Here is a 20829-nt window from a genome sequence, read left to right as displayed (position 1 = left end):
TTTTCTGCCCTGGCTCATCCTTGGATGGGTGAATTTTAAGTAAATCAGAATACCGCATTAGTTTTGTATATAGTCCATGCTTTTACAATTAAAAAACCCCACACTTATCTTTGGAAGGGAAGAGTAAAGTCCAGTTTCTCATGCGTTTGAAATAACTAAAATTCTGCAAGAAATACATTTGCTTTTGCTTGCAAATTTTCTAGTCTATTACTCTTCTCTCCACTTTTAGATTTCATGAACAGAAATCTCACTTGCAATAGCAAAAAACAGTTGTCATTTCAAAGCCAAACTGGGAAATTATACCAGCTAAGTATGAGAAAAAAAACAGATCATTTTTTAAAATCTAGAATCCCAGAACAGGGTTGCAACATGGAATTTAACTTAGGTGAAGTGTATGATTATTTGAACAGTGACTACCATTAAAATCCAGAATTCGCCAGGTTATCATGATGTGGTATATCATTACAATAGGAACCAACTATTGATCTGTTGGCAAATGTTGACATTTTATTGGAGGCTGCTGTACTACTTAGAGAATTATGAACACTTGAGGAATTAGGCCATAAAACTGAAATATTGCAAACTTTTCTCCTTTTTTTCCTTTTATTTATCTACCGCATCTTAAAAATAAACTAACAGAAGGGCTTAAGTCAAAGGGAAACAAGGTGTATGATTTTAATAAACATTTTTCTTATTAAAAACCTTGATATTGCTTAAATATACCATACAGAGAAAAGCTATTTTATAAAGCAACATACACATTTCAAGTCAATGATGGCAACATAAATTATTCTGGTTTATCCCTCTGCTTATGTCATCAGAGTGCCTTGGTTGTGTATATATGGTGAACTACTGTATAAGACTAGTTACCTGTGTAGTTTCTGCCTAGCTATACAGTACAGGTTTTAAAAAAATGTTTATGCTATATACAGAAATATATATACATATAACATATATTTATATGTTATACATACACATACATTTTTATACATATACACACAATACATATATACACAATACTTTACACTTACATACGGCCTTTGATCAGAGGATCTTGGATGAGTTTTACACCATTAAGCCTCACAAAGCTTTTGAGAGGGAGGCAGCTTCTTTATTTTATGGACTGTGAATCTGAGGCCTGATCTACAGTTTTTGTACCAATATGAACTATTTCAGTTAGGGCTGTGATTTTTTTTTTACTGAAGTATTTATAGTGGTGCAACCCCTAGCGTGCACAGTTATACTGGTATAAAGGTACCTTATACCTGTATAGTGTATTCCCTTCCCATGCAGGAATAGCTATACTGGTATAAAGCACCTTTATACCAGTATATAACTGCACCCACATCAGGGAGGTTGTACTGCTTTAACTATACACCACTCTAGTAAAAGCAGTACAGCATGTGTTTAAGTCTTTGAGCTGAGGGTTTGTCTAAAATAACTTGCTGAAAGTCACAGTGGCAGATACAGGAACGGAATCCAAAATACCAGACTCCCAGTCCCCATTACCTAACCACTTGAAACCTCCCCCGTGCCTATGAGGGCTGTTCTTGGGAATGCTATTATTATTTCATTAATACATGTGGAAATATTTCTCTTGGTTTACTTGGTGCACCTGTAGTTTAACTAAGCAAGTCTAGAAGAGTTAGTCTTATAAAACAATCTTCAGAGTCAAAGTGGCACACATGGTGATCAGAGTTATGGTCCCAAGCCCTCCTCCATGCATGCAAGATTTAGAGGTGCTACAGAAGCAGGATGCTGCATTTTTCAGTAGGGTGGAAAAAGGAAGGAGCTTAGGTCACTTTTGGCCATCCACCTCCGCTTGGCACTCAAAGTGGCATTAACCAATTTTGGTGGAAAACCAGTTTAGCACCCCTCAGCAAGGAAAGGTCATTGCAATATGGAGTCTCAGAGTGCAGGGAAAAGTAGAACAATAAAGTCTCATCAAAACCCATCATCATCAGTCTATTCTATTAAGTCTTAGTAAGCATCACAATTTGATAGCAAGGGCAGCCAAAGGTGCTCCTTTCTTTACTAATGGCCTTCCAACATTTATAATGGAAATCATTAAAGCATTAAGAATTTAATGACAAAAGTACTAGGCTACTATATGTTCAAAGACTACCCTTGTAAAACCAATAATCGCTTTATTAAAAAAGAGTGGAAATACATTAGGTCCCACTACAATGAATCTGCAGATTTATTCCATCATAATCTATTTTGATTATTAGGGAGAAACTTTCCCTTAAATTCTGCATTTTTGTGAAGAGAAGGGATTGCCTGGCTTGCTCCATTCAGGATTCTCTGCTAACTGTAAAATGTGGGCTGAACTGCTTCCATTATTTATTTATTTATTGTTTATTATATAGTGCAGATGCAGATAAATTTTTCAGTTAAGAAATTGAGATTTTTAATGGACAACTGTGTCTGGTGTAGGCTGTTAAACTAAAATATTCAGAGTTACATAAATAAAAACTATTGTGTCTTCAATATGACTTGGTATTTTGTCTATAATTTCTTTATTAAAAAACTGTAACAAGATACTTAAAAAAGGCTAGATACAAAAGTAGTTAAGCTGCTCACGAACATTAAAATTTTCCAAAATGTATCTTCAATAATCATGATCTTATAAACATTTTACAGTTACCAGAAAGTGCCCAGGCTGAGTTTACACAGTTGAGATACCGCAGTTCAAGTGTCTGGTTATAACTGGAAGTGGAACAATCTCCTGACTGTCTGCTTACTGAAACAGGGATACAAAAATGTTGACTGTGAACTATGAAATAATGTGCATTGGCCTCATCATATGTACAAAAAACCTCACTAAAGGTACAGATTACATGCAAAATATTAGTGATGGGATCTAATGTGCCAGAGTTCAATGCAATCAGAACAGAAATTGCAATGAAAGTGGTTTCATAAGTAAAAGTGAATGATTCCAACTCTTGGATCTGAACTGTGAAGAACTTTTTACAAGTTCAATATACATGATACACAACTGCAGCCAACCACAAATTAAACACCATAAAAAAAGTTAAAATAAAACACAGAACATACTTAATTTTTTATTTTGAAATTCCCTACTCCCTCTATACAAGAACCTTTGCTGAAACACTTTTCACAAAGGCAGCAGTGAATTTTCTGAACATTTTACATATTTTCCCTCAGCAAAAAGATAAATCACAGTGTAAATTATATTGTTCTGCTGTCATCTTTGGCTGGGGTTAGGCCAAGAAGTTATTGACTAGCGAACTGTTACAGTCAAACATTGCTAGTTCTCCTTAGGCCTGTAGGTTACAAACTTAGTACAGGAATGTTTGCATTTAATCAATAAAGTACCACCAGGGGTATGACAGCATTAACTTTCATAAACTTTTATAGACAAATGGAAAAATCTACAAAACTTAGCTAGTAATATTACACAGCAATACACACTTTTTATACTCTACACAAAACCAAAATTCTTGGTCTTAATGGCGAGTAACAATTTCTGTTTCAGAATCTGTTTAGAGGAATAGAGTGGGACATAAAGGCGAGAAATGCAAGTGTTTGCTGTAGGAAGATGTTGGTCATCTGGTGGTCTTATTGTGATGGATGGCATGGGCTGGAATCCCTCCTCACTGGCAGGCAATGATGGGCTTGATGTCCAAAAGTAAACCTAAAAGAATAGAAAAGTAGGCTGTAACTTTTGCTGGTCTAGAAATATTTAAACTGACTCCGTGGTATAAACATTGGTATCACATACTGATCATTATTTTGACATGAGTAAAATGGGAAAGTCACAGGGCAGTCATGGTGCTTGAACATAAAACATTCCTTGTAGTGTAGAGACTCAGTGGTTACACTGTGTACTATTATGATGTTAAACTCCCAGTCATTTCCTCTCTTCTTTCAACTACAAATATATAATACCACATTTATCAAAGCAACTTATCAAAAGAAGCAACACTCTCCAAATGATATTAACCACATCTTGGTGCAGGAAGTTGGGATTTCCCGTCCTTTTGGGAAGAGGATAATGTCTGTGTATCAGAAACTTTTATATATAATCGAATTAGCCACTTTATGATCAAATTACTATAAAATACAGCACTGATACCAAATGCATTAATAGCTAGCAATTGCAGTACCAAGAGTTTACTTGAAAAGTATTAGAAGTGTGAAATATCCTCTTGCAGAGCAAAGTGAATACTGCATTGCACCCTGAGTTCTCTTTGCCTAAACCAATCTGCTCTAGATTTTCCTCTTTTTACACCAGTCCTTGTTTTCTTTTTTGCAGTTCATTCAAAAATGAGAAGGTTCACATCTCTGAGGTGATCAAAAGAGAACACTTTAAAAAAGTGGGTGAATACACTACACAACAAGCAAACTTTTCCAATCCTCCATAAACGCAATTCAAACCTGATGCTCTGACCACCTGTTAGTGTGAAACCTCTCAAACATAGACTGCATATATGCTTGAGAGTTCTGAGATATGGACAAAGAAAGATACACCAATATTAATTTTCTTGTGAACAAAGCTAGGTTTCATATTCAGTCTCCAGAGTTGAAAGCCTAGTGCACTAACTCCCTAGTACTTACTTTGCCACTCTACCAGTGTAGAAAACCTTTCCGTTAAAACAAACAAAAAAAAATACTAAAAAGCAATACTGATTGTTGAAAAACAGTCTTAAGCAACCTTTTACAGGGGAAGGACAACTTACTAGATCTTGTCTTTCTGTCATACTCATCTTCTCAACTATGGACCAAAACCAACGCTTGAACTGCAAAAGCTTCTCAGCATTTTCTCCTGTTTGAAACAGAATAATTAAATTAAATGTATTTGACAATGAACATTTAGAGCACAAGTTTTATATACACCAGCAAGTAAAATACTTAGGGTCACTACCCCTCCCCACAAAACCGGCACACCAGGAACAAGGACAATTCTATGTCAAACACACATTCAAAAGTGTTTACATTAAAGGACTAGACTGAAGAACACTGGTGTAAACTACTAATAAAATTAAGACACCGTATGATTTACTAACTAGTTGTATCTAAGTTCGTAACAGGTCAATGAAATATTGCTTTAAAAATATTACACTACATCAATCATAACTCTAAATATATGGTCAGGCCAGGATTTGGCAGGAAAAAATAGCAAAACCCATAATTTGCTCTCCTTGCATTCTGATGGATTATTTATATAGTGATACCCTGGAAAGAGTTGTGTATTGTTCTCTTCCATTTTGAGTGAAGATGCTTAAAAGTGGCAAATAATAGGGTCCGGCACACTGAAAATCCTTTTAAAATATTATATTTAGAGCCATCATTAAGGTCAATGAACAGAGCTAGTTTTAAGCTTAGAAAAAGTTGAAAAAAAATTATCTTTGCTATCCATCTCTATATAAAGGACAGACAGGTGAATAATGCTAAATTTCTGGCTGTACAGCTCATTTCCTAAACAGACTACGTATTTCATACCTGACTCATCATTGAAAGAGGTAAAGCTGATCAGCATTTGGACGTTTACTTCACCACAGCCATTTACCAAAAGCCTGAAATCTTCTGCTGTCAAGTCTTCTAATGAATTCTTTGGAAGCACATCCAGCAGACCTTTCCTCATTGCCTGAAAGAAAGAGTCACACAATTCACTTTACACTGATCACTTTTGCTACTGTTTAAGTGAATCTCTGAGAAGTTACATACAAGGAAGTTCACAGCTCACAAATATCAGTTGATTTTCCTCTTGGCCATTCACCTCTTCCATGTTCAATCTCAAATGGTAAAAATGTTTTTTTGAATGGAAGCTATATGGGCCCATGGTCTAGAACTTCCAGTATTCAGGCCTAGACCAGCAACAAACATTGCTAGACTAGACTAAGGGAACCAGTGACAATTATTTTTAAGGTTGGCACCTTGCAAACCACTGGTAGTACAAACAAGTGCTCTCTCTCTCACTGGAATTTGAACTTTTCAATATAGCCGTTTTTTCTATGTCCTACTCAGTTACAATATATCCACAATTCTTTTTATTACCTTGCTGCCCTCTACCTGAAATTCCCACTTCCTTGAATTATGAGAGTGCTTTAAAAATCTGCCACTTTGAGAACCACTAGACTTAAAAACTAATGCTGTAGCTGTATCTCATTAGAAAGCCACTAAAATGAGAAGGGGTATGGACAGCTTCCACGTGAGAAGAGATTAAAAAGACGGGGACTGTTCATCTTAGAAAAGAGACAACTAAGGGGGGAATATGATAGAGGTCTATAATATCATGAATGGCGTGGACAAAGTCAATAGGGAAGTGTTATTTACCCTCTTCACATAACACATGAATCAGAGGTCACTTCATGAAATTAATAGGCAGCCAATTTTAAAACAAACATATGGAACTACTACTTCACATAATGCAGTCAACCCACAGCACTCTTGACCTTCAAAATCTCCTGGCAACAAGTATAACTGGGTTCAAAAAGAATTAAATAATTTTACAGAGAACAGGTCCATCAACGACTGTTAGCCAAGATAGTCAGGGGCACAACCCCATGCTCTGGGTGTCCCTAAACCTCTGACTGCTAGAAGCCAGGACTGGACAACAGGGGATGGATCACTCAATCCCCCTGAAGCATCTGGCACCAGACACTGTTGGATAAGAGGATACTGGGCTAGATGAACCCTTGGTCTGACCTATTATGGCCATTATTATGTTTTTGAAATGAATATTCAGGAGATACTAACTGATAAATCATGTCAGAACTGCAATTTGGGGCACGGGAAAGTGGGGAGGGCAAATGACAATAAGGACAATATATTTTCAAAGTCTAATATCCCACGGCCTACAATGGTTGGAAACAGTTTAGCAGCCCAGTAAATTGCCCTAAACACTGGTCTCTGAATCAGTGATCACAAAGCAAATATTTTTATATCTAATCTTTTATTTCAAAACAAGCTTCTAAAAACAAGACAAAGTTTTACTTTTAATATAATTTGAGACAGATTCTGGTCATTTTTCTTGTTAAAAAAAATCAACAATGGTAAGAACAAAAATTCTGCTGTCACTAGCCACACTGATCCTGCACAGAGCAGGCATAAGGAGGCCAGAAGCTCCAGTGACTCTATGCTGTCAGAGTTTGGCTTGTTCTATCTCTGAGCTAAGAGGTTAAATAAATCTAGGCTGACAAAGAAATATAGAAAAATGGAAGATTTTACAGAATCCATATGTCTTTGAAGATAAGCATTTCCCCAGTATACATGTTATGTAAATTCAAGATATTAATTTTTTAATCTATATGTAAATGCTGAAGTTTAACTAGTCATTGAGCTAACTTTAATTTTTCCTTTGAATTTATATCCTTCTTTCTATTCAAATGAGCTTTTAGGGTAATCGAGCTCTCCACATAATTAAGTTAGCAACTGTGTAACAAGAAACAAAGATTAATACCCTTCAGAAGCTGGACAACTTGGAATGGAACGCGGCATATGCAGAAATAGACAGAATCATTCCAAAACACTACAAAGCACTTACATGTAGAGGTTGTTCTGCTACTACCAACATTCTGTGTTCTGCATATTTCCGGACATATTCATAAACATTCTGAGGGGTGACCGGTATATTTACACCATTGGAGATAAGTTCAACCTATGATGAAATAGCAAAAGGGGAGAGGATTTAAAAACATACTTTAAACGCAGAAAAAAGAAACAGTTAAAACAAGAGTATCATTTCTATTACTGTATGCAGTAAATATATTGTGGTGTTACACAGCTTTTTCACTCTTAAAACAAGTTTTCAGTGGGTTATTGGTTCGGACTATTACCATTACCATGAACAGAAGTTTTACATTTAAAACCAGTCCTCGTGATGAGACCAATAATACTGGTACTGCTGATTTCTCATTTAGATTATATTAAACAGCCCATAAATACTAGGGGTGGGATATTCAGAAACACTTAAGTGATTCAGGAACACAAATCCCACAGACTTTCAATGGGTCTTGGGCTCCTGAACACTTATGCAGTTTAGAAAATCTCACCTTAAATCTACAGTCTGGGGTTTGACAGGCTATGAACAAGTAACATTAAACTGTAAAGTCAAGTTCAGCTTGCACCTACCTGCCCTCCACCCTCCTCCTTGCACAGGTCTATTGCAAATGCTAAATCCATTGCTGCAAAAACAGCATCAGCATCCGTGCTCTGGGAGGCTAGGATAAGTTGCCGCAAGCTCTCATACATAACCGGATCAAAAAAAGCAAAGTCATGCCAGTTCACCTAAAATAAGGTAGATGTTTGATATGTAGCATTGTTTTTATAAATATATTCAACATAATTAGATCTAGAACTGATACAATATGTACACTAGCATAAGGCACCTAAATAGCCATATAATGAGGCATTTACTCAAACACTTGGAAAGAATGGCAATCAATCAATCAATAAATAAATGTAATTTCCATTCTCATCCTGATTTTGAGGTGCAGGAACATAACACCAGATTGAAGTGCATTGGCAAAGCACAGAGAAGGTTGTAAAGTATTTGCCCACACTAAGAATGACTATAGATCTAGGCAACTGAACTCTTGGAACGTATCCTTTCCATAAATCAGCTTGGGTCAGAACAGACCTTGGTGGATTTTTCAAAAGGATTTGAAAATGGGGTCACATGTGTCACCACTCCTTTCCTCATCTCCACACTCCCTAAAACTCTGGAAGGAAAATTCACCTGCACCTTCACAGAAAGAAAGCTTCTTCCCAGCAGCTGTAAACTCCTTTAGGTGGACATTTTTTGTGCCCAGTAGTTGCCCTCCTCACCCTCAACAAGCAGATCTTTTGAGCAGATCCTTTCCTTTTTTGCCCCATTTTGGGGGCTTTTGCTCTATCGATTATCTGTCTTTCCATCTTTGTGGTGCCCCTAAACTCAACTACAGGGAATTTTGGTGCTTCTCATTTTTCCCATGTTGCCCACTCCTCTGCTGTCGTCATGAGGGAACCCTAGGAGGCTTTTACTCAGATGGTAGAGCAAGGAGATCGTCCTTCTGTTTTGGAAAGGGATTTGGGTGTTCTTGTGCATCCATACCCGCTTGCTCCATTGTCACCATTCCCCTGCCCCATTTGTTAAAATCATATCCATTTTAGCCATCAGAGCCAGTCATTATTAAAAAAAAAAAAAAAAAAAAAAGGACAAACACCAAAATGAAGGCCAGGGATAATGGAAAACTTTGTTTAGTTTGTTGCATCAGGCACCATATTGAGAGGTATATTGCCAAAAGATAATAAAAATGTGATCTTGACCTAAAACAGTTAAAACATAGGCAATTGCTGGACTGCATTTAAACTTTATGTCTATACCTGAAGCAGAATTTGAAATCTGATTAAAGAATTCTCTCAATTGTTAAACAAAATGCCTTTTTGAAAATATTAACATAGAAAGAGCAAGAGAGAACTAATGCTACAGCACTGGTTCTTCAACTTCACGAGCAAAAAAAGAGAAGGGAGATCAACCCTGTCCCATTTTAAATATGTAATTAATAGAGACAGATAGATACAGACGTATATATAGAGAGAGCGAGCGCGCACATTATGTCATTGGAAACCCGCCTCAGTCAATTCCTTGGCATCCACTTGGCAAACTCAGTTTAATTGTAAGACAACAAAAAAATCAAAACTGCTTTAATTAAATCTAGTATCGCCAAACAAGCACAGTGTTAACATCAAAACATATACTTTGTAAAAAAAAAAAAAAAAAAAAAAAAAAAAAAAATTCTAAGAACTAAATCTTATGTACTTAAAGGCAATTCAGATGTCTGATCAACTTACTTTTCTCCCCAGAAGAACTTTGATAACGTGTCTGTTTAACGTGATGGGACATAGTTCATTCTGCAGTAAGCACAATCCTAGAATTCTGAGAACAAAAAGAGTACTATTAGAAAATCACAAAAGGAAATTGTTTAAAAAAGTGGGATTCAAAAGAGTTTCCTGAATATTTCAACAAGAAAAAAAATAAAATAATTAACTCTGGAATTCAGGTTGAAGCTAGCTTCCAATTATAAAACCTCATATTTAAGATTTCCCAATGCCAACATCCCCCAAAATAAATCACTGTTTCTGAAATGGTGCATACAGTACCTCATCCCATGGGGAGAGTTTTTCTAGGAAGCTTGATTAAAAAAATAAATAATACGCTATTTTTCCTGAAAGAACAATCATGGGTAAAGAAGGATCACTTCCTCAAAAATACCTGCTGCAACAGAACTCCACTCCTGGAGACTAAAAATCTCCACAGATATTTCTATGAAAGAAAATATCCAAAAATAACCAAGAATATAAAAAGTTAGTGGAAAGAAAACAATTAACCTATTTTATGTGAGTCTCAGCAAAAATAGGGATAAAATAGGAGGGTTCCCAAAAATTTAAAAAAAAAAAAAACCAAAACAAAAAAAAACACACAGACAGGACAACTTAGGCAAAAACTGTTTCTGCAAAAAGGCTGTTAAAATGAATTTTGACGGCTGCCTTCTGGCTGATCAATTACACTTCATAAAGGTGTGAAAAGAACTCTACATACCTGCCCTATAAATCTGTTTGGAAAATTATGAGTCTGGCTGTGTAAGTAAATATTAAATGACTGAATGAGCTTTGAAGCTATGGGTTCAGTTGTTACAATAAAAAACACAGACATGGTTCTTCTGGAATTAGGAGAATCTGCTGTACTGGAGTGAAAACAATCAAGAAGCGAGTGGATTTTTAAGGGTGTCATTCTTCTCCAGCCATAAGCCTATGGACTTCCACAAATTCGCTCTAAAAAGCGCCTCAGCAGAGCAATCCCGCATGTTTTTCCTCATGATCACCTACTTCAAAGTTAGGTGCACTGAGTCCATTAGTGCCAATGGGGTGCAAAAACATTCACTGACTTATTCAAGAGAGCAAACACTAGTCACAAGCCTTGTTCTGAAGCACATGATCCCACAAAGGAACAATGACAGATGTCAGAAGCAACCTTCTGTCACATACATTTTCAGTGGAGATGAAGCAACATGGTAGGGAGACAACACCAGGCCCCACAATATATTCAGAACTGAAAAGTTACCTTTACTGTATGAAATAGTGTAATTAGAGGACTTCATCCTATCCTACAATAGGCTCTTATTCTGCCCTCATCGACACAGTATTGAGAACCTTCAAGCAGTGTTAGGCAATACAACTAAATTCTGTCATATGTCATTTAGTCTCCTTCTCTCATCACTCCCGAGGGAGAGAAGTTGTGCAGTGTAGTGTTTTGTTTAACTAACACACACACACACACCTATGCGTTTATTTCAGAGAAGACAAGGTGAAAGAAGAGCACCTTGAATTTGGAGTGGAACGTGGTGAGGTTTGTGACAGCCCTTAATTTGTGACATAGTTAATTCCACAGTCAGACTAGTCACTGAGAAAGCTTAGTCTCCTGCACAGACAAGCTTTATCCCTGTGGTAGAAAGTTCCACTGTGCCACAGAAGTAGAGTTCTTGACCATGGTCCTCATCCTGGAGCTTTAAGCAGTCTCTTTAAACATTTTGGGCCCATGCCACTAAGCTCCTTGAAGGTAAGGACTGAGATCTTGAACTTTACTCAATAGTCTCTGGAAAGCCAACATATAGAGCAGAGGCCAGGTCTGATGGGCTCAAAGTAGCCAGTGTTGCTGAGGAATGCAGCGTAGGGTTCTGTACTAGTTGGAGTTTCTCCAAGGACTGGTGTCTTCATACCCAAGTACACTGCACTGCTATTATACAGACATAAGGTGATGAAGGCATATATAAGAACACTTGAATAAGCATTGAGAAGTCTAGAAAAGTGAAATGTCTTTGGAGCGAGTTCTACCTGATACACACCTTGTTTTCTTGGGAAGAGAAGCCTTTTTTTTTTTTCCCCCTTCCCTCTCAAGTCAGTGCCCAACAACATGAGCAGGGTCCTGGAGTCCATCTATACCAGAGCTAGCAGGTTGTTTGTGGAAACACAGCTTGAGCACCTATTTTGTAAGAGCTTTACCAATGTGGGAAATATTGATAGTCATGATGTCCAGCAAGGATGCTCAACTGTTTATTTGAGGACTGTTTGCCTATGAAAACTGCGTGCGTGTGAGAGTGAGAGCGCGCGTGCGCGAGCAGGGGTGTGAAGAGAGAGAGAAGGAGAACCAGGAATGATTTCAGGGAAACTCACTTTTGAACTTCAGAGCCCATGTTGACATCTGGACACAGATATCAAAGCCAAGACAGTTATTGTCTGTTCTGCTGGCTGTGCATCTTAGACATAATGTGGATGGTACTGGGGCACTTTAAGGTCCTGCTTCTCTGACATACTTGCAAAATAAAAAGGAGGCAGGGAAAGCAAAAGCACAAAGATACAAATTTTAGCTTAAGAAATCAGCAAAATAGTTGCCTTTTACAGAAAGTTTATGTCCTCTGAGACCAGGGAGTCATGGGACCTGAAATGCCAATGGTGCAATAAATCTGATGCTACTAACATTTTATTTCCTCTCTCTCTCTCTCTCACACACACACACGTACGTATGTTGAGGGGTATTATTGCAAAAATTGAAGATTTCTCTCAAGATTTAACAGACTGAGTTGTTCAGGTTCCCCCACATGATTTCAAACCCAAGATGAGAACTCTATTACAGCTTTTATCTTTGGAGAAATATAAGCTACCGAAATATCTGAAATGCCAAGAGAACACAAGACTAGCAAACTAGCTTAATATTGTACCTGCCAATGTTTCTGAAACAGTTCAACCTTGCCTCTGTGTTTTTGCCAGGCCTTGGCGTATAAAAACCTCGTTTCCCAGGTTGGTAGAATAGTGGCGCATTATCATCACCATCATCTGTATCATCTAATTCCATGTCCACCACACTGCGACTGGAGCCATGTCGCTTTCTATTTTCCTAGTACAAAAGATTAAGAAGCTAATTTAGAATTTCAGTTAAAAAAAAAAAATCAAACGTCTATCCTATTTTTGCTACCCATTGAATACTGAAACCTGCTCACTGTTGGACCAAAAGATTTTTGAGTCTCGCCATTTCAAAAGTCTGGTAATATTTGGCAATGGTGGATTTTTAAATAATTGAGCAGTTACTTCATTATTCTGAAAAACAACAAATTAAAGAAGCAGATCCTTTCAGCGAAGAATAAGTAAAAAAACACTCTTTACTTTATTAGGGCTTTCGATTAATCACAGTTAACTCACGTGATTAACTCAGAAAAATTAATGGCGATTAATTGCACTGTTAAACAGTAGAATACCAATTGAAATGTATTACATATTTTTCAGTGTTTTTCTACATTTTCAAATATATTGATTTCTATTACAACACAGAATACAAAGTGTCTAGCGTTCACTTTATATTTTTATTACAAATATTTGCACTTTTAAAATGATAAATAAAAGAAATAGTATTTTTCAATTCACCTCATACAAGTACTGTGGTGCAATCTCTTTATTGTGAAAGTGTAACTTACAAGTGTAGATATCTTTTGTTACATAACTGCACTCAAAAACAAAACAATGTAAAACTTTAGAGCCTACAAGTCCACTCAGTCCTACTACTTATTCAGCCAATCGCTAAGACAAACAAGTTTGTTTACATTTACGGGAGATACTGCTGCTCACTTCTTATTTACAATGTCACCTGAAAGAGAGAACAAGTGTTCACATGGAACTTCTGTAACCGGCACTGCAAGATATTTACCTGCCAGATATGCTAAACATTCGAATGCTCCTTCATGCTTCGGCCACCATTCCAGAGGACGTGCTTCCATGCTGATGATGTGCATTAAAAAAATAATGCGTTAATTAAATTTGTGACTGAACTCCTTGGGGGAGAACTGTATGTCTCCTGTTCTGTTTTACCTGCATTCTGCCATAGATTTCATGTTATAGCAGTCTCGGATGATGACCCAGCACACGTTCGTTTTAAAAACACTTCCACAGCAGATTGGTACCACCTTTGAGTTTTGTCAAATGTGAGATTTCTAAAAATAGCTACAGCATTCGACTTAAGGTTTAAGAATCTGAAGTGCCATCCAAAATCTGAGAGGGATGAGGTGGGGAGCATGCTTTCAGAAGTTTTAAAAGAGCAACACTCCAATGCAGAAACTACAGAACCCGAACCATCAAAAAAGAAAATCAGCCTTCTGCTGGTGGCATCTGACTCAGATGATGAAAATGAACATGCGTCGGTCTGCTCTGCTGTGGATCGTTATTGAGCATAACTAGTCATCAGCACGGACGCATGTCCTCTGGAATGGTGGTTGAAGCATGAAGGGACATATGAATCTTTAGTGGATCTGGCATGTAAATATCTTGTGACACTGGCTACAACAGTGCTATGCAAACACCTGTTCTCACTTTCAGGTGACATTGTAAACAAGTGGGCAGCATTATCTCCTGCAAACTGAAACCAAACTTGTTTGTCTGAGTGACTGGCTGAAGTTGACTGGACTTGTAGGTTTTACATTGTTTTTTTGAATGCAATTATATTTTGTACATAATTTTACATTTGTAAGTTCAACTTTCATGATAAAGATTGCATTACAGTACTTGTATTAGGTGAATTGAAAAATACTATTTCTTTCGTTTTTTACAGTGCAAATATTTGTAATCAAAATAAATATAAAGTGAGCACTATACACTTTATATTCTGTGTTGTAGTTGAAATCAATACATTTGAAAATGTAGAAATCATCCAAAAATATTTAAATAAATGGAATTCTATTATTATTTAATCACGCGAGTAATCTTTGTAATTGTGCGAGTAACTGCGATTAATTTTTTTAATCACTTGATAGCCCTACATTTGATGTGACAAGAGGAGACAACTGAGGCAAAATGGCAGGTCACTTACAGGTTGTTACATTTATTTTAAAAAAACCATACATCTTTTTATGGCAAGCCAATATAACTAGATCCTAAATTTCCTTCATTTCACAAGTGAACCCAATGCAAAACAGATCTCTTACCTGTACCTTATCTGAAGAGTCTAGCAACCCAAGATCCAGGATACTGTCAGCTCCATTTTCCCTGGGGAGAGGGGAGGAGAAGAGGCAAGCCAAGATTTAATTTACCATTATCAATTAAATAGTCACATTCTGAGCTGAAACTAGAAAAGTTTATTTTTTAATGAAAAGTCAAAATAATAAAACTAGATATGATTCTGAAAACAGAATTTAGTAAAGAAAAATTTGAAAGGAACTAGACTGCGAATTCTTTATTATGCATGTATACAGATGAGTTTCCTCAACCAATCTCTACAGCTGGACAGGAGGAATACTAAGCCATTATAACCAGGTTCTGAAAACAAACTGTGCAAAGTGAAGTTTCTCGCCACTTTGGTTTTAAAGCAAAACACAAAAAAGAATACCATATTATTTATATAACAATGGGACCTAGATACCTAACCAAGATAATGGTCTCTTTGTGCTAGGCACTGTACATACACAATGTAAGAAGTAGCCCTTGCCTCAAAGAGTTTACAATCTGAACAGACAACGTAGAAGTTGTGGGGAAGAGGAAGTACTTTCTTATTTTCCAGTTGGGAAACTGAGGGTACTAATATCAGGTGACTTGCCCAAGGCAAACAGGACATCTGTGACAGAACAGGGAACTGAACCCAGATCTGCTGGATCCTAGATCATTGTCTTAACCACAAGACCAGCCTTCCTTTTTTATCTGAATCTTTATTTAATCCCTTACCTTCCATGTGCAATAATGAGTTCCATAGCCTCATCAACTCTTGCTCTAAGGGAATCTTCGCTTGCTAGTAACAGAAGCAGCTGAGCAGGAGACAACTCCAGTAGCATACCTGTGATTTTGCTTGCAAATGCCTGGAAATAAGAATTCAAGATCTTACTGTCCCATCATTCCTTCAGTGCACTCACTTTCAAATATGGTTTTCTGAAAACCTTCATATCTTAACACACCCAAGACTTAAACAAATTTGTGAGTCAAATGACAAGTTGTAGAAATACAAACTAGAGAAAGTCACAAAAGAGAAAAAAAATACCCTTATAGAATTCAACTACTTTAATAAGTCATGAATTTCACAAGAATAGGATAAAGAAAAGAAATCTTAAGTGAAAGATACCCATAGCAACAACAATAGACTTAAGTGTACTGCGCAGATTGGTCTTACTGGTTGCATTGCTTGTACACGAGGGTAAAGCCTTTCTCCAAGGGCCTGTCGATGTGCTGGAAGAGGATCAGGATCATCACTAGGATTCCCTTCTGAGGCTGGTCTAAAGGGCCTTGTGTCAATGGAAAGTTGTCTTCTAAAGTCCCTTTAAAAATGACAGTTTACATCCCTCTTGGTTTATATTTTGTGAAACTTGATAAGACTATGTTAGTTGCAAAGGAAACGTACAAATCTCTTGGATAATATTATTTATGTACAGATAAAATAGTATGGACCAGTTTGTGCAATTGTAATATTCCATGTAGTTAGTTGGATATAAAGGTTTGGGAAGGGAACAGAGTTGAATTCTGTCAATCTTTTGGAGAAACAAGGTGGACAACCCACCAAGTAACAATGGTGGTGTTTGTAATGCATTTCTTGTCTTGGCTACTGCAATGACAGGAGTGATTTTTGAGATGGGGTTGAACAATGGTCTAGTGATGCTGAAATGGGCGTATTCATTAGATCACGTATTTATATTAAAAAAATGAATATGGAAAGTTATTCAATATAAGTGCTCTATCTTGAAAGAGAGAAGCGTAGTGTCCTCTCAGTTTGAAGAAAGGAGAGTCCAAATTTTAGAATAGACATTCATCTATTTCAGTGGTTCTCAAACCTATTTGATTAGGCCCCCCCAAATACATAAACCACCACCACAGCTGGGCTCCGGCTGTCCCCTTTATCTCTGCCTTCTGGGTGTGCACGGCACTTCTGAATGAGACCCAGCCGCCCAGGGCTGAAAGTCAGAGCTCTTTAAAAAAAAAAAAAAAAAAAAAAAAGAAGAACACACACACACACACACACACACACACACAAGAAAACCCACACAGTTTGCGCCTCCCTTGACACATTCCCACACCTCCCTTGGGAGACCCACCCCATAGTTTGAGAATCGCTGATCTATTTCATAAAATACTCGTGACCAGGACATAAATTACAGATAAATCATGTACCTATCCCTGTCTCTTCGAGAACCAGCTCGTAAGCCACTACTCCTCCTCATTTCTCTTTCACGCTCCCTCTCCCGATCTCTCTCCCCTCTATTTCGCAATCTCTGCATCAGACCTGAAAAAAAGAAAAAAATGTTTTAAACTTCTCATACTTATACAATGCAATGTACTTCAAGCTCTTTATTGCATAGCTTGTGCAGGAAAAGAGCACAATTTTAGTGGACTAGATGGCTTAGCAGATCACAATGGGATTCAAAACTGAAATCTAGTTAAAAGTTTATTTTTCAGCTTTTGAAATCTTATGGCAGGTATATGCTTTCAAATACTAAGGATGTGTTTTCTATGTCACAGACTCGGTGATTAAGCTGTTTCAAATGGTTGCTGCCTGTTAAAGGGTTAATCACTATTATATGTACTCCAAGGCCTAGTCTATACTACAGCATTAGGTCAGCGTAAGATGCCTTACGTTGACCTAATTATGTTAGGTACACACTACAGCCTTGCTCCCACCTGTGTAAGTGCCCTGCTACACTGACGTAACAACTCCACCTCCACGAGAGGCGTAGGGCTTATGTTGGTGTAGTTAAGGCGACGCAGTGTCCCTGTAGACTCTGTGTTACTTACATCTATTGGCTGTCATTCTTGTAAATTTACAAGAAAGCTGGCTCCACAGCTGGGCTGCTGCCTGGTCTCCGTTCCAAGGTGGGCTGCCGCCCAGGCACTCTGTTCCCGGTGGGGAGCCGAGGGGAACAGGGCAGCTGGGCTTCCTGCAGGAAGCTGGACACGGAGCCGAGAGCCCTGGCTCTCAGTCCCCCACTCTGCCACTCTTGTAAGGGGAAGCACTCAGAAGAACATCAGTGTGGACACGAACCACCCGCAATAATTACTACAGTGGCTGTAAATTGACTTAACATAGGTTGATTTAAGTTTATAGTGTGGATATGCCCTGAGAGACTTTAAAAATATTGGGGTTAGGCAGAAACAGCAGTTATGGAGATAGAGGAGGTGATATTTCATTCAGACTTTGTACACAAATCCAGAGCAGCTGGATGTTTCTGCTAAAGCGATCAATGAATTTTTGACATGGACTTTAAGATGCTATTTGGAATCAGCTAACACAACTAAGATAAACAGAAAAAGTTTATACATTCAGATCAAATGTAGAACTCTACACAAATTCCAACTAAAATGATCTGAGCAGAGGTTCTAAGAGGAACTGTGGGGAAACAGAGCCATTCTTACCATAGAATCATAGGACTGGAAGGGACCTCAAGAGGTCATCTAGTTCAGTCCCCTGCACTCATGGCAGGACTAAGTATTCTTCTTCTATTATCCTGGCCCCCAAATAGTGTGTAGGTGAGGAACAGCTGTAGAGTGACTCCATGCCACTACTCTTAAGTCCACAGACTTCAGTAGTAGAGGATTAGAGTTTGAATCTCACAGTGATGTTCTCCATTCTTCTGCACTGCTCCAGCCACACCAAACTGTCCAAGTACAGTTGCCATGTGACCGGCTCCCACCACAGCAAACCCACAGCTGCTCCATTACATTTAGGATCTTTTACCTCAGCTATGACAGTAAGCATGCAGCTCAGAGTTATTTTAGTCTTCCTGAAGTGCACCGGCACACGTTCAGAATCTCTAGGAAATTGCAAGAACTAGATATTCCCCTCCCCGCCATGAAAAATTTAGTTTCTGCAGAAACTGAACTTAAATTTCTACAAGAGACGTGCTGGTATAGCATACCACTTCACTCATATCTCAGGGACAAAGTGGGACTGGATGGGATGGTCATGGGCTATAGAGCCTTTCACATTTCAGTAGTCTGTTCATGACCATATTGGCAATGTCCAAATATAGTAGATACTCATGGCTAATTTATATTCTAAGTGAAGTAAGTTGATGGCTTTGATCTGATTCTAAGTGGACAAGTATCTAGCTCTCAAAAAATACTAAATCAGTATCCCTTTTTGGCAATTTTGACCAAGAGGCAAAGAATTGAATGGATGTATCCTTTCAGCCTGGAGGAAGTTCCTTCAGGTCAAGGCTGATTCACATTTTCAGGGAATCAAGGGGAGAAGTTATTTAGCCATCTTTCTGGTTTTCCTAATGTATATTGAACTTTTAGCTCCCTGATGGCATAACAGAGTTAATATTCCAAAGTGAAAAGCGTGTGCAAAGTTATGATTAATGGTAGCCACGGAATACCTTCTCTATGGTACTTACTTGTATGGGTACCCTTGTTGGCATTCTGGATGCAGTCTAAGTTTGGCAGTTTCTCATTTGATAGAAAAGCCTGTGCGATGGCAGTATAAAAACTTCGTGCCACACCACTGCCTTCTCCTGGCTCATCCTTAAACGTAACTTTTACTCTGTGAACAGCCATTGGAGTTGTAGCACATCTGCGACCAAAATGATTGTTGAGCTGCCTCATCGTCTGCTGAATTAGAAGATCTCTATCTCGATCAACCTAGCAAATACATAGGCTAAATTAAGTGTTTACCCTTCTGTAATGATTGCCATAGCAAAAGATCAAATATTAATTTCAGCTTTAAATGTTATTTCAAGAGGATTTTTAGTATTTCAGAATAAAAGTTCCCATGAAATACTATGATTGGAAGGAGCCACCAGAAGGAGGAATCCATAACACTACACAGTAACTGCAACGCAGCACTATTCAGTACACCGGAGTCCCCTCCTTGAAAAGTGTTCCAAAATGTTTGCCTACAGAATTTGAAACATAACTTCCTATATCAAATTACTAAAACACAGATAGCTGTAGTGTGTGTTAAACCTTTAACAACAGAATATAAAATTATATTATGATGTTTTCATTGCATTCAACTTTTAATTAAGTTATAAATCAGGAAAATAAAACTAATTTTTTACCTCCAATGTTAAATCCCTGGATTGCTGGTTTCTAAGTTTTTCCATTTCTCTGCGGAATTTTGATTCTTTTACTTCAAAGCCACCTAATTCAGTCAAGATCTTTAAAAAAACAAAATAATAAATTAGCTGTAGAATTTAATTACACAAAATGCGGTCTATTTTCCACACAGAAAATACATACCGATCCAGGCTCTGCTCCAACATCTTCCATGAACACTCTGCCAAACAGTTCTAAAGAAAGGCGCCAGCGTCCTAGCAACATATCATGAGAAATAACCATTCCCATGAAACTACACTGGGGCCTGGTAGAACAGGGACAAAAAACAAACTTGTAATACTTAAAAAATGCAAACACTAAGTTAAACCTCTGATAGTACTCAGTTGTATATTTTTACTTTTGTTTAAATCACTGCATTCGGAATAATTCCCTGATTTTCTAGCACCTAGAAATAGGAGCTTCAGGGCGGCTCATGTTCTGGTTTGAACTGAAAGTTCAAATGTAGAGGCTGAGATACCAAACATGAAATGATTTGTTGTTGAGTTCTGGACAAAATTTAAACTTTAAGTGGCATTGTAAATTATTGAGGACAGTCACCACCTATAAAAAAAAAGTTTTAAGTGATAATAAAACTGAAACCTACAATAAGGGATATGATTTTGTTGGAAGAGCTCCTGAAAAATACAGCTCAGAAATCAGCTCACATGCAACTTATGGCATTTCTCTGAGTTAAGTAATACATAGGAGATGGAGTAGATCGCACAAAGCTGGCGAGAAACATTTCAAAGCTTGCCCAATTAAATAAATCTG

The 20829-nt window shown here is 37.6% G+C and overlaps 1 protein-coding gene across 1 annotated transcript in view; it reads right to left on the bottom strand.

The window, feature by feature from the left end:
* Window positions 1-597: 597 nt before the first annotated feature.
* UBR5 (ubiquitin protein ligase E3 component n-recognin 5) overlaps window positions 598-20829 on the bottom strand; it is a 138397-nt gene continuing 118165 nt past the window's right edge. The window contains exons 46-59 of the mRNA XM_074944009.1: window positions 20203-20323; window positions 20022-20120; window positions 19359-19602; window positions 17137-17248; window positions 16145-16289; window positions 15706-15836; window positions 14973-15033; window positions 12723-12898; window positions 9799-9883; window positions 8098-8253; window positions 7511-7624; window positions 5467-5611; window positions 4704-4789; window positions 598-3658 (exon numbers count right to left, since the gene is read on the bottom strand). Of these exons, the coding sequence (XP_074800110.1) occupies window positions 3446-3658; window positions 4704-4789; window positions 5467-5611; window positions 7511-7624; window positions 8098-8253; window positions 9799-9883; window positions 12723-12898; window positions 14973-15033; window positions 15706-15836; window positions 16145-16289; window positions 17137-17248; window positions 19359-19602; window positions 20022-20120; window positions 20203-20323 (1888 nt within the window). The 3' untranslated portion in view covers window positions 598-3445. The remainder of the gene's footprint in view (window positions 3659-4703; window positions 4790-5466; window positions 5612-7510; window positions 7625-8097; window positions 8254-9798; window positions 9884-12722; window positions 12899-14972; window positions 15034-15705; window positions 15837-16144; window positions 16290-17136; window positions 17249-19358; window positions 19603-20021; window positions 20121-20202; window positions 20324-20829) is intronic.

The sequence above is a fragment of the Natator depressus genome, chromosome 2 (assembly GCF_965152275.1).
Source record: "Natator depressus isolate rNatDep1 chromosome 2, rNatDep2.hap1, whole genome shotgun sequence".
NCBI classification, from domain to species: domain Eukaryota; kingdom Metazoa; phylum Chordata; order Testudines; family Cheloniidae; genus Natator; species Natator depressus.
The sequence above is the reverse complement of the archived record's forward strand: the minus strand, read 5'-3'. Positions and strand labels throughout refer to the sequence as shown.